This window comes from Cetorhinus maximus, chromosome 20 (assembly GCF_964194155.1).
Source record: "Cetorhinus maximus chromosome 20, sCetMax3.hap1.1, whole genome shotgun sequence".
Taxonomy (NCBI): domain Eukaryota; kingdom Metazoa; phylum Chordata; class Chondrichthyes; order Lamniformes; family Cetorhinidae; genus Cetorhinus; species Cetorhinus maximus.
The window spans coordinates 56505744-56519374 of record NC_135898.1 but is presented as its reverse complement, the minus strand read 5'-3'; the positions used below and the strand labels follow the sequence as shown (position 1 = coordinate 56519374).

Genomic DNA, 13631 nt, shown 5'->3' with positions numbered 1-13631 from the left:
AATGGGCGGGGTGGGGGGAGTGGGGAAGGAGTCATTTTATATTGCGTGTAATTTCCAATCATTCATGAAAGCAGTATGCTAAGTGCAACAGATCACACATGTTCTTTTAAGGCATATAAAAGATAATGTATAGTAAGAAAATTCCCGTAGAGGTCACTGGACAATGATCAAGACTGAGTTCTCTTTCTTTGCTCAGAACATTGAGTCCATTTGTGGTGTTTCCATCAACCTAACTTGCCAAGATCAATTAACTCAGCATAGAGCAATATTCAACCAGGGTTTGCAAGTACTGAGAAAATGATAAGAAGTTAAATAGATATATTTTATTAAATGCCCACATTGATAAAAGTTGGATTTTATACATACTAAACAAGGGTCTTTAGGTGAATCATAGATGCAAACATAGGGAACGTGCTCCCCTTCAATTTTTTTGGATTAGCCTAGGTTCCCTTCTCTCCCTTGCTGTAAGCCCAAGAATTTCCCCAAATATCCGTATCCAATTCTTTGTCCTTGTCTACGGTCTTGATTGGTATGACTTAATAGCACACTACACCAATGCACTTATGCAAATTAAATTGTTTCTGAGTGGTTGAAGTAAGAAAGGTTCATTTAAATTTATTGAGTTTTAGTCATTCAGAGAATTCTTGCCTGCACTTCAAGATTTCACAATTATTAGAAAACGTGCATTGGGACAAAAATTGCTGGATACTCATATCATTGGAATGACACATTAACAGCACTTGGCACTATTAATTTGCTAAAAATCCAGCAATTCACAGAGTAAACGAGATATGCTATGAGTTTTGTTTCCTCGCAAATTACTGAAATGTTTCCTGTTCACCTCATCAAAGCCAATAGAAGCCCTATCTCATTATTAGGCTCCCCATTGAACCTAATACATGATTAAACATTATTCCTGCTGCAATCATTTAAAGCTGGTAGTTAATGTTCTAGAGGGCCCTGTTGATGATGTAATTTATGGTCCTGACATGACATTGAACGTCCTTTGTAGCCCATGAAAGGACCAGTGAAGCTGTGGAATCTCACTCTAGCAGGTAATGAATTGCTCCTGGAGGTTTTTACATACACTTTATCTGCCTTGCCAGTACTTTTGTGCCAGCTTTGGCATCCACACTCTTGTTAATATCAGAAAGAAATCATTTTCACGGCCAAAGTTGTTTCCGCATTCAGAAGTGGGTCACTCATTTGAATGATAATTAAATTGATTTCTTTCAGAGAATGAATATACAAGTAACTTGGGGGTTGTGATAAGTGCCGCATGCTTGAGAGGAAGGAGCTGACTTAGGAGTTGCTGTTCCCAAAGCTCTCCACCACAGGAGTTTTCCTCATGTAATTTCTATGTCAGTTGTAGACTAATTGATAGAGACTGATTGCTATGATTAGTCAACAAATCCATTATTAATGTTTCATGTGACTATCAGGGTATTATAAGGCAAATGAGATTGATCTTCATCTTTGCCTATCAATTCCTTTGTTCCCATGAAAACAGTACCCACTGAATATTCTACGTTTCCTGATCTTCTGGTTCTATCCTTCAATGTTTTTACATTTCATACATCTAAGCAGGCTGTCACTCATCAAGGACCAATATAACAATGGCCAAACACAACTGGGTTACAATGCCCTCATCTTCTGCTTTCTATTTTACATGTTTTTCTTACTTTTCCTCTCTGTCTCTCTTGTCTCTTGTCTCTTAATCCACTATTTTTCTTTCCCTCTTTAATCCTTTTTCAAATTCACCCTGTTTCTTTCTCCATCTTTCACATTGTTTCTTTCTCATGCCTTTTCTTTCATTGGTCAAGAAGATAATGTACCAGGACAACATTCATGAGGTCCCTGATATGACATTGATGCTGCTGTGCTATTATCGGATCAAAATCCCAGTAATTTGCACCACAAAAAGATTGTGATTGTAAATGATGAGCATAAAAGATCACCAGACCCACCATTGCAGCAATTTCTGGCACATCCTACATTCATTTGAATAAGATAAATGGAACAAAACACACAATAATGGCTAGCTTAGTACAGAGATGTGTAACTCAATACAATTCAGCATTATATTTGAGTGAAAATGTAGGACCACAATTAGTTCAATGCATAACGGAACAATGTTTTTTATCACTTTTTTTATATGTCAGGGAAGTATTATTGACGATTCTAACAAGATTTCTGAGAAGGTACATTGCTGCAAGGCAGTTCTATTATCTTTTACTCAGGTATGTTCTAAAATATACTTTGAATGACTAAGTGGTACATTAGATATTGGACATTTTACTTCATAGAGGATGCTCAATGGTGGGCTGTTATATACAGGTTTTATTTTATTAGTGAGCTTATTATTTATTCATATGGCTGGGGAAGCAGTTATAGTTTGATATTGAGGTTAACAATCGATTCAATGCTTTCAGCTGATGCACTGTGAATGGTTGTGATGCCACCAGGGATAGATCTCTCAGGGCAGAAGTTTCAGTATATGGGTGATGGTCTGACTTAGATGGCCATGGTCACAATTTGAGCCATTCCTCATGTTCCACTAGAGGCACCAGGTAGCCACATCTTCCTTGACCCATCCTCAAGCAACTGAGGGTTGTCCAGATTTTCTGTGGAGGTTGAACCTGGGACTTCACCACTCGATCAGTTACCAGGTTGTGGTTGGTGATGTTTGGAGTCAACCAGGAGGTGCATCATTGAGAGGTGGGGCTGTCATCAGTTTGTAGAGTGTGAAGTGTGTTCCAGTTAAGACTATAGGATTTCAGATGAATGTATGTGTTATCTTTGAGGTCCTGCGTCAATGGGAGTGTTTCGTTAGCTGTCAGCCGGTGTTGTTTTTGGAGGATGATATTTTCCATGTGAATATCACTCGTGCTGTGACAAGATTAGTCAAAAAAATCCTATATTCAGTCACTTATTATCATTGTTGTTTATATATCATGTTTGATACAAAATATGATACTAGAATAGTTTTTTAAAAAACTATATTAAACTTAATTTTAGCTTAGGCTATTGGGTATGCAGAAGATACCTCACTTGGCATCTTAAAAATTCTGCTAGTAAGATTCAATTTAGTAAGTATGGACATCAGCCATAGGTATTTTAATAATTTTCCATGGAGCTAATTTGATTTTTCTCATCAATAGCATGTTAATCTCCATATTGACATCTTCCGCTAAGAAGTAGAATCTTGTTGCTTGAGATTTTTCCCCCCATAGTGATTTTAAAATGTATATGCGATACTTATGTGAGACAGCAAAGATAAAAATTTAGACTACCATCATAACAGATGTTGAAGAAATATCTTGGAACAGGTTGTTCTGAGAATTACAGCTCAATGTGGATACCATAGTGATTTGCACCCTTTTTTTGTTCACGTACCTCATCTCCAATTCACACATTGTCTGATTAATTTGCACTGTTTTGCCAACATACTTTCAATAGGAAGCCTAAGACATGGAAAAAAAGCTGTAGTTGGAATTCAAGTAGCAGTGTTCATGTCCACTACATGACCCACTAACATATTGTTCAGCTTTTTCAACTGACCTGTACTGTTCAATATTTATCAATTGTATTTTTACAGGCTTAAACTTAACGCAAACTCCATCATTACATTTGAAAATTTTTATTCGCACTTCAAAGATCAAGAACCAAAGGGTTATCCAACTTGGATGGATCCTGTAAAAAGGTCTCAAGAAAGCAAAAGGATGAGTGCAATGCAAGTTCATATACAACTGAAAGCAATGATTAGAGAGAGGTAATGTCTATGTCTTTACAAAAAATAAAAGTAAGGCTTCTGAAGAAGGGTCATATGGACTCGAAACATTAACTCTGTTTCTCTCTCTACAGATGCTGTCAGACCTGCTGAGTTCTTCCAGCATTTTCTGTTTTTATTTAAGGCTTTTTAATTATTTTCTTTAAACTTGAAGAAAATATTTTTGTCTGTTATCTTAAATAAAGCGTATGCCTCATTAATGATAAGTTCCTCTTCTGCTGTGTCTACTTCTAAGAGGCAGTGAGATGTTTAATTGGTGTGTTTATATAACTTTCATAGCCCATATATGGTAAGACTGCATATACTTATATCACTGTCCAAATGGTTCTGTCAGACAAATGTACACACCACGCTGTAAAGTGACATGACACGGTATTATAGGGTGTTGAACTCACAATATGCAAAATCCTTAGGAAATCATCAGTGATACTCGCCAAATTACATTTTCTCCTGTGTTAATGCTTTTTGCTTCCTCCTTTTGTTTTCTTTTTATTTGTCCATGAGATGTGAGTGTTGCTGGCAAGGATGGGTATTGCCCATCCCTAATTGCCCTTGAGAGTGAGGTGGTGAGCAACCTTCTTGAATTGCTGCAGTCATTTGATGTAAGTACACCAACATACTGATGGGTAAAGAGCTCCAGAACTTAGACCCAGTGACAGTGAGGGTATAGTGATATATTTCCAAGTCAGGATGCTGTATGACTTGGAGGAGAACTTACTGGTGCTGGTGTTCCCATGAGTCTTCTGCCCTTCTTCCTCTATGCAGTAGAGATTGAGAAGGGAGTGAATGTTTAAGGTAGTGGATGAGATGCTGATCAAGCAGGCTGCTTTATCCTGGATGATGTTGAGTATCTTGAGTGTTGTTGAAGCTGCACTCATCCAGGCAAGTAGAGAGCATTCCATCACACTCCTGACGTGTGCCTTGTAAATAGTGGACAGGCTTTGGGGAGTCAGGAGGTGAGTTACATGTTGCAGAATTCCCAGTCTCTGACCTGGTCTTGTAGACACAGTATTTATATGGTTGATTTAGTTAAGTTTCTGGCCAATGGTAACCCCCAGGTTGTTGTTGAATGATAAATTGATGGTAATGCCATTGAACATCAAGGGCAGATGGTTAGATTCTCTCTTGTTGGAGATGGTGATTGCCTGGCACTTTTATGGCATGAATGTTACTTGCCACTTATCAGCCCAAGACTGAATGTTCTCCAGAGGTTGCCACATATGGGCAGGAACTGCTTCAGCGACAGAGTTGCGAATGGTACAGAGCATCCCCACTTCTGACCTGATGAAGGAGGGAAGGTCAATGATGAAGCAACTGAAGATAGTTGACCTTAGGTCACTATCCTGAGGAACTCTTGCAGCAATGTCATGGTGCTGATATGGTTGGCCTCTCCATCTCTCCAGTGGTGAGTTTTCCCCCTGATTCCCATTGACTTCAATTTCTCTAGGGCTGTTTGATGGATTCTGCCAATTCTGCCTTGGAATCATGGGTGGTCAGCTTAACTTATCGGTGTTCCTGCAAAAGTTGCTAGACTCAAAGGATCACTTCAATTCAATGTTTTGAGGTTGCTATGATTTTGTTGGAAGCCGTAGAATAATTGGACACAAACTGAAACAGAGCAACACATCTCCTGAACATGTGGTAATATTCTACTCTGTGAGTCAAAGTAATCGTGCTTTCATAAACAAGTAGAAGGTTGCTTGTATTATGTCAAAAATGTTGCAAAAGCAATCATTTGCATCCATTGATAGCTCATCCATCATACTATCATTAAACTAGATATCTAAGGTATGTGCACAAGCCGTTAATTTTGTAAAAGCAATTAATATTTTTTACAATGTAATATGATACATTAATAAAGTATAAACACTGATTTTCTTGCTGTTTCTTATAAAGAAGAGATTAATTGCATTCAATTTAAATGCAAATGGTATTGAAACTTGATAGGGGCAGAGTCTGCACCTTGGATAATTCCTCCATCTCCTCCACCAACCCCCAACCCCACCCCCCACAGAGTTCTTCCTAAGCCCTGCATTTCTGAAACTGAGAAGATGCTGGTCAGCTTCAAGGCCATAGTCAATGCCAGCAATTAGCAGATTGTTTGGATATTTATAATGGGGGCGATAGGATATTTGTAATGGGGGCTATGCAATTATTCTCCTTCTAATGCAGCAGGCTTCTGGGCCACAGTGTGGCTCGGAATGGAAATCCAGCAGTAATGTAAGGTCAAACCTGCATCCCACCATCTCAGTTTGTTGTGTGTTTCAGCATCCTGTCACATTTTGCTCTATTTTAAAGAAAATCTTTATTTTAACATCCAAATGTGTAAATTTGCATTATACACATTTGGCCTTAATTCCAGGTCGCTGGAAATGAGAGATCTATTTACAAAGATGAATAATGGCAGAATGTTTCCAAGCACATTTCAAAATGTTTTGCATCAACTAGGAATAGAAATGGAACAAGAAGAATTCAGAAAACTGTTGAAAAGGTACAGAATATTATTAATGACTGCAATATTAATCATGAAATGATTTGTACAAATGCTTTGATGGCATGATTACAGTACAGAGGACTTGGTTAGTTTTTCCCTCCAATGTGATTAAAGCCCAGAAATTATTGTTGGCGATATTAGCAGGCTTATGATATTTCTTTGTCTAGTATTTTAGTGGAGGTATTAACATATTTAAAATAAGCAGGCTAATATCTCCATTAAGACGGTTGACAAAGGAAAGTGATAACAATCTGTTTGAACAGTCCGCAACTAACTGAAAATTGTTGAAGATACCTTTAAAAAGCACTGGTTGGGGCTCCTCCCAGCTTCTGAACACATGTTTGGTTGTGTGAGATTACAAGAGGATGTTAACTTTAGTATTGAAATCAAACATGGCTAGTGACAAATCAGCATTACACGCTGAATGACATCATGATCTTCCTATTCTGCATACTTCAGCAGGTGTTGCCAGTGCCCCACAATAACAACCTACCCAACATGGAGCATGGGCAGCACCTGCACCAGAAGTGTGGCACAGCCACCATTTCAGACCCAAGAGAACACCTATGCTGCCAGAAATAAGGGCACTATGCAGCCAAATTTTGTGGCTAAATGTTGGTTCCTGCTTATTAACGTTTTTAGCTCCTTACATTAAAGATGGTGGGGAAAATATAGTCATGTAAACTGGCATTTGACAGATTGACCTTATGTGGGCATTCTTGGATGTGAACAGTATATTGGCACATGAAAGTAATGACACCTTTTCATTGAGAGGAAAACTGAGCCCCATATGTTTAACTCTTTTTAACTCAAGTTGGTACTTAGAGCTGGGAAACACTCACAAGTTGAATTAACTAATTATACAGTACTGCATCGTACAATTATACATAGTCCTGCTATGTAAGAAACCCATATAACACTACATTCAACTGAGTATTAACTTCTCAGCAAAGGGGTTTTCTTAGGACGTGCTTTGTAACAATGAAAAAGTCGCAGTGGGATTCCAATCTAACCCTTGGACAAAAGCAGTTTGAGTCCATTCAATTCCAGCCTATTATCAAGCCTGGTTTACTACGTCCTTGGGCACCTGTTAGACCTTGTTCATACTTTTTAAAGGCATCCTGAGTTGTTTTAAATGCTTGGAGAATGTGGATGCTTGTGCCTGCATTCTCTGAACATTTAAGTGTGATCCACTGGGTGCAAGCATTTGGGAAAGCAGAACCAGAGTTTGCTCCAGGACAGAAGAATTCCAGGAGCAGGCAGTGTAAACAAGGTAGTATTTGGCTGGAACCAACATTCCAGCAACAGTCTTGGATCATTAGCTGGAATATAAGTATACCTGTAGATACCTCAGTACAGTTGTGTAGTTAATTGGCCAATGAAAGCATCAGTGAAAATACAGATATTAGTTGCCCACAATATTTTTGGAAAATCATTTTCACAAAAGATTGATGTGATTGTGCAGCAGATTGATGACAGGATGCAAGATTCAGAAAACCATTCACCTCATGGTTAATTCTTGATCATAATTTCTTTGTTCAGGAACAGCCCCAGTTGAGTTTGTGCTGTTTGTAGATATACTGTGGCCTATCTATGCAACAAATCTATACATTAGGTATAATGCTTCCATGATGAGAATGTTCATACATGACATTACATTTGCAGTTAAATTGTTTTAAGCCATTATTGTTTTAAAAGAAAGCAGGTCCTCCCCACACAATTATGTAGAACTTTAGCTCCTGTACTTTGATTTCATATACAATTGATTTGTATCTCCTTTCCATGTTAAACCTCTTCTGAGCTCCTCGATCCTTTATCAATACCATCTCCAGGTATGACCCAGGTGACCTTGGAATTGTTAAAGCCGATAGCTTAATGAGGGCATTGAATTTCCAAATGAAAAGTGATAACAGGGAAGGATGGGGATCAGTTCCATCAGCGCTTGGCAAGATAACCAGATTCCAATTACCAGAAGATCAGCTCAGTACGTATGGATGCTTTCTCTACCCTTCATGAAACTCATGGTGGACTTTAAGTATTAAATCAGTGAATGATGGAGTGCGGGGCTGGCTGTTCCATAGTGCCCAGTATATTCTGAGGGTTAGGCCTTGCTAACATATATGCAGTGAGCTGCAGGCAGCAGGTGGGTGTCGCGAGGCTGTTTTCCAGCTCCAGGGTGGGAAAAAGATAGGCTTGTGGGGAGGGGGTTTTGCAGTTGAGACTGAGAGAGCCCAGGGTGGCTGCGGCCCACATTATTCTTGTAGAACCTGGAGGTGTGCTCTTCCTCCTCAGGACCTGGGTAAATTAAGCTTCAACCTGATACAAGAAGGTGCCTCCCCACCTGGTGCAAGGCCCGGGGAAATAGGGCAACGGAGAATGGGGCAGAAAGATCGGCACCTCCAATTCAGCTACTGCTTAGTTTCTGCCACACAGTTGGAGCTAAAATCTCCCCCAAATGAGAATTGGAAGTAACAAAAATGCACATTATAAAATTGCACTCAAGTACCACAAAATTTTTGGTTGTGTGCATGTGTAAGAACACATAGGGGGACTTGGAGGCTGGGAGCTTTGCTTGATGTGAAATCCAAAAATAAAGTGAAATTAGCATCCCTCCGTTTTTTATCCAGCCCATAAACCAGTAACTAAAACCATTACCATTTAATAACCTGCCATACATTTTCTGCTGGTTAAAAGTTGTGGCATAATTAAAGGTGCACATGTTATGCACGGGTTTCAATACGAACTGACGAATGCGTCAAATTTAAGAGATTCAGCTTCTTTCCCCAGCTAGATCTTGTTTACTTTTACATTAGTGCATAACCTTTCATATTCAAATGCAGGATCCCCAGGAAGAAACCAAACCAAAGCAGACGTGGAGAGAAAGCTGACATTGGACATAGAAAACTGGTTAAAGGAAAAGTTTAGGGAGGGTTTCAAGTGTATGCTGGCTGATTTCTATTACTATGACCAAGGCAATTCTGGAAAGGTAACAGTGTCCTTCAGACCTATTGATATTAAATGTTCATAAAGCTGCACTGATTGCTCAAAGTTACATTCTATTCTCAGGCAATTTTCGACCTCTGTTCGCGTTTGTCTGTTCTAGCCAGAAGGAATTATGTGCGTCAGTATGGAGCAGGAGGAGCTGAAAAGCCTCAATATTCCAGTGTGCAAAACAAGTTTGCCTTTGTCCAGGCTCCTATTCAGTTCTTTGGGGAATGTGCCAACTTTCAAGTAACATTTGGAACAGACTGTAGACTTAAGAGAGTAACTGGTGTTATATGGTGGAGACAATTAAGGGGCACTATCTTCATAATAGTGTTAGGTAAACAATTTTTTATTTTCTTGAAAGCATATGGCATGCGTTGGAACTTATTGTCATATGATTTGTGTGTGATATGATTGTTTATGAAGACAGTGCACTTTTGCTATTTGAAGAAAGTCCAATTTTGAAAAGAGAATATTTATATTACCAAATTAAGGGACTGAGGGACACAATGGAAACTGGGCTGGAATCCAGCCTAGACTGAAGGGATACAGTTTTAACAGTAAATAATTCCGTGGAGCCTTGACTCAGTTCCCAGTATAATTAATCCACAATGTAAATACAATTCTAGATATTTAACACTAATTTAATGATTCAGCTTTGACAGTCCACAAAGTCAATGAGTCTGGTGAGTGGAGTAGTGGCAATTTTTTATATTCGTTCATGGGATGTGGCCATCGTTGGCTAGGTCAGTATTTATTGCCCTTCCTTAATTGCCCTCGAGAAGGTGGTGGTGTGCTGCCTTCTCGAACCGCTGCAGTCCATGTGGTGTTAGTCCACAGTGCAGGGAGTTTCAGGATTTTGACCCAGCGACACTGAAGGAATGGTGATATAGTTCCAAATCAGGATGGTGTGTGACTTGGAGTGGTGTTCCCATGCATCTGCTGCCTATGCCCTTCTAGGTGGTAGAGGTCACGGGTTTGGAAGGTGCTGTTAAAGGAGCCTTGATGAGTTGCTGTAATGGTGCTATTAATGTCCTTTGCAAAAACTTGGGGTGAGGGTGCATGCCAGCACACTGGAGGGAAGCATCTGTGTTGTGTCTGATCCATTGTCCAATTTGTCTTAGAGAAATGCATGCTGTCAAAGGCATTGTTCTCAGTAATATTAGAAAAGTGGAATTTAAGTCTTTTCAAAAAGCGAACTGCATCAAAATAATGACCTCTATTTGGGGGTTTCTTTAGAGTTAAATACTAGAATAGAAGTTATGTCCAAAAGATAATGGGGTAACTTTAGCCAAACTTGTCTAGTGGAAAATTAACAGGATTGGATTGGGTGACATTTTACACTCTGCCTGATTTGATTTTTCATTAAAGTCAGCTGGTAACATTTTAAAATATTTTTTATTTAGTGAATGCAAATGCCCGAAGCTAAGTGATAGCCACCTAATTTGCTGAGTTTAAGGTGATTAGTACACCAATTAGTCTGTAAAGCGGACACTCCTCGGTAATGTGCAGCATGGTTTGTATATTTCCACAAGTCCATAAGGGGTTTGTACTGAGGCCCCTGTGGTGGAGGTTGACTGTACAGGGACCCTGGCCTGTCCAGAATCTACTTAGCAAGGGCCACAGCCTGCCATTCAACAGATGGGGTTTGTCACAAGCAACTTGTTCATGGCTTCCCATGTTTCCCATTCCTTGATCCAAAGGATATCTACTGGTAGATCTTGCTCAGGAAGGGTGCTCCATATGGGGCGCTGAGATGGAAGGTGGGCAGCAGGTGGGTTGAACAGGTCATCATGGAGTAGTAAGTGATGGTTTCAGCCAGCTTGTGGGTTTTTGTCAGTCGGCTGATATGTGGCACAGCGATGTGTGTGAGGACAGGAAGCCAGGGGAGAGGTGTTGAACAGAGAGTTCCAGTTATGATGCACATTGTTGCATTCAATTGTGTCAACAAGATGTGTGTGTGATGACCTTCGCCAGACAGGTGCACAGCACTCTGCTGCAGAGCATGATAGGGCAAGCTTAAAATACATAACCATTTATACAATAACTAAAAATGTGAAAGGGCAGGGGGTGAATATTAACACAATGGCAAACTGTATATTACAGGATAAATGTTGATATCAACTGGTTTGAGGTGTAAACATATTGTCAGTCACCTTGGTAAGCCCATTCACCAATTAACAAAAGTAAGAATTTACCTTGTGCTAAAAGAGTGTCAGCACCAAAACCTAGCTAAACCACTTCTGGGATTTTACTTTACATGAAGGTAACCAGAGAAAACTTCTTACGTGTTCTGAAAAAGTACAACCTTCGACTTAAAGGAGACCAGCTAAATACTTTCCTTGTACGTTGTGGTCTTCAAGAAGATGCAGCAAATATAAACTACATGGAATTTCTTCACAATTTTCAAGATAGAAGTGGGAACGGAGTTCCTCACAGAATTATAACTGATGAAAAGCACAGGTGAGTAGCTGACGATGAAGCCATACAGCAGTAGGTATTTTGTCTTTGAAGTATTTCTCTGCTTAGTACCTGTGGTAGAGAACTGGTGCTACAGGAATTGTTCAGACTATAGAAATAATGCAGTGTATGTATGCTATAAAATTATTTCAGGATGAATTCTCTCTTTAATGTTTTTAATAGTTCTTCATTGTCCTGCACAGATTTAACAAAGTCAGAAGCTTTGGTTCTCAATCTTCAGTGACTGCTTTGGAGGCAAAGCTAATGGAACTGTTGCATAATGAGTTCCTTTCTCTTTTAGGAAATTTCCAGTAAGTGATATATTCAATTTTATGTGCCTGATAATTATCATGAACTGATAATAAAGAAAAAAAATATTGTACTTAGAACATGAATTAGTAACTTTTGAAGTACAATCAATGTTGTTATAGGCAAATACTGCAGGCAGGAGGCACCCATTGGGTGAGACTTTACTGCCCCTCAGGTGCTGGGCATAGAAATGTGGTGGGGGGGGGGGGTGCCCAGTGAAATGCCAGGGAACCATGCTGGGACAGCTCTTCAATGCAGTGTTGTTACCGGGGAAGTTTCCCAGTGGCAGGAACAGCAGCGGTAGGACTGCTCACTGACCAGAAGTGGGCAACCAATTTAGCCAATTAAAGGCCCAGGGCTGACTTACTGGGCTAGCAGCATTTAGCTGGCAGCAGGACAGAGTGGCCCTCAGCCACATGCGAAGGCCACTAGTTGCATAGTGGCGGCCTCTCTGCAGCCTCTCAATGGGGGAGGCTCCAATGCCTAAGCAAGGAGGGTGCCAATGCCTAAGCAAGGAGGGCGCCACTGGCTGCAATGGCATCCCCAACTCCATTACCAGGGGAGTTTCCTCAATGAATGCTGTGGACTGCCTGCTTGACCCCAGCAGAAAAATTAAGTGTTTTCCTTCCCTGTAACTGAACCTCAGAATGGAGGCCTCCTCTCATTCTCCTTGCAAACTCAGCAGAGGGACCTCGCAGTGGCACTGCAGAGCTGCCGGTCATCTGATTGGACAGGTTAGTACAAGATTTCAACCAACAGATGGAATCCTCTGACAATGCAACACCCCATTAATTCTGCACTGAATTGTAAGTCTATATTACAGTCTTCTGACTCAACAAGAACTTACATTTATAAAGTGCATATAAAACACAGCAAAATGTCCCAAAGCATTTAGCAAGGACAGTAACATTTTTGCCATTCTTGACACTGAGCCATGATCAGGAATGCTGACCAAAAGCTTGGATGAAAGCAGTATGCTTTTAGGATCATTCTAAAAGAGGAAGCGAGGCAAAGAGAATGGAAGATGGGAGATCAGCCAGGAAAGAATTGGATTAGTCAAGTCTGGATGTAACAAAAATGTGAATGAAGGTTTCATCAGTAGATGAGTTGAGGAAAGGTCAGCGGCTGAGTAATGTGATGTCATAAATCTGCACAATGTCACATACATTACATGTACATTCATTAGAAGCATATGCAACATGTACCATTATAAATAGATATCATTTTGCTATTATCTTGATTTGCAGTAAAATTGACAAGCAGAAACGAGACGTGATCAGCCAACAAGACTTCTGGACAATCCTAAAAAGCAGGTACATTTTTTCAATTCTCGCATGGATGATTTACAGTCTTTGTAAGATTATAGACAATACAGGCAAACATTTGTGATACTAAATTGCCAGTAATATATGTAATAATGTGGGATTTTGTTTTCCGTAAACTTTGTGGAAAGGGATCTATACATGCAATGGCCTTGCCCACTGCCAGTTTTAATGGCGATGGGACAGAGGACCCACTTCCAGAAGGCAAATTGCGCATTTAAATATCTTACAGATGTTGCATGCCTCAGACTTTTCTCTCTGTTCCAGCATT

At 39.9% G+C, this 13631-nt stretch overlaps 1 protein-coding gene and 1 long non-coding RNA gene across 2 annotated transcripts in view; one reads left to right on the top strand and one right to left on the bottom strand.

Moving 5' to 3' along the window:
• LOC144694402 (uncharacterized) overlaps nucleotides 1-13631 on the bottom strand; it is a 1120079-nt gene that overhangs the window by 937441 nt on the left and 169007 nt on the right. The gene's annotated exons all lie outside the window — the stretch shown is intronic.
• The window catches only part of LOC144694723 (EF-hand calcium-binding domain-containing protein 6-like), a 28232-nt gene continuing 18205 nt past the window's right edge, over nucleotides 3605-13631 (top strand). Inside the window, exons 1-7 of the mRNA XM_078565302.1 lie at nucleotides 3605-3772; nucleotides 6153-6281; nucleotides 8117-8268; nucleotides 9125-9270; nucleotides 11536-11732; nucleotides 11933-12040; nucleotides 13286-13351. Of these exons, the coding sequence (XP_078421428.1) occupies nucleotides 3687-3772; nucleotides 6153-6281; nucleotides 8117-8268; nucleotides 9125-9270; nucleotides 11536-11732; nucleotides 11933-12040; nucleotides 13286-13351 (884 nt within the window). The 5' untranslated portion in view covers nucleotides 3605-3686. The remainder of the gene's footprint in view (nucleotides 3773-6152; nucleotides 6282-8116; nucleotides 8269-9124; nucleotides 9271-11535; nucleotides 11733-11932; nucleotides 12041-13285; nucleotides 13352-13631) is intronic.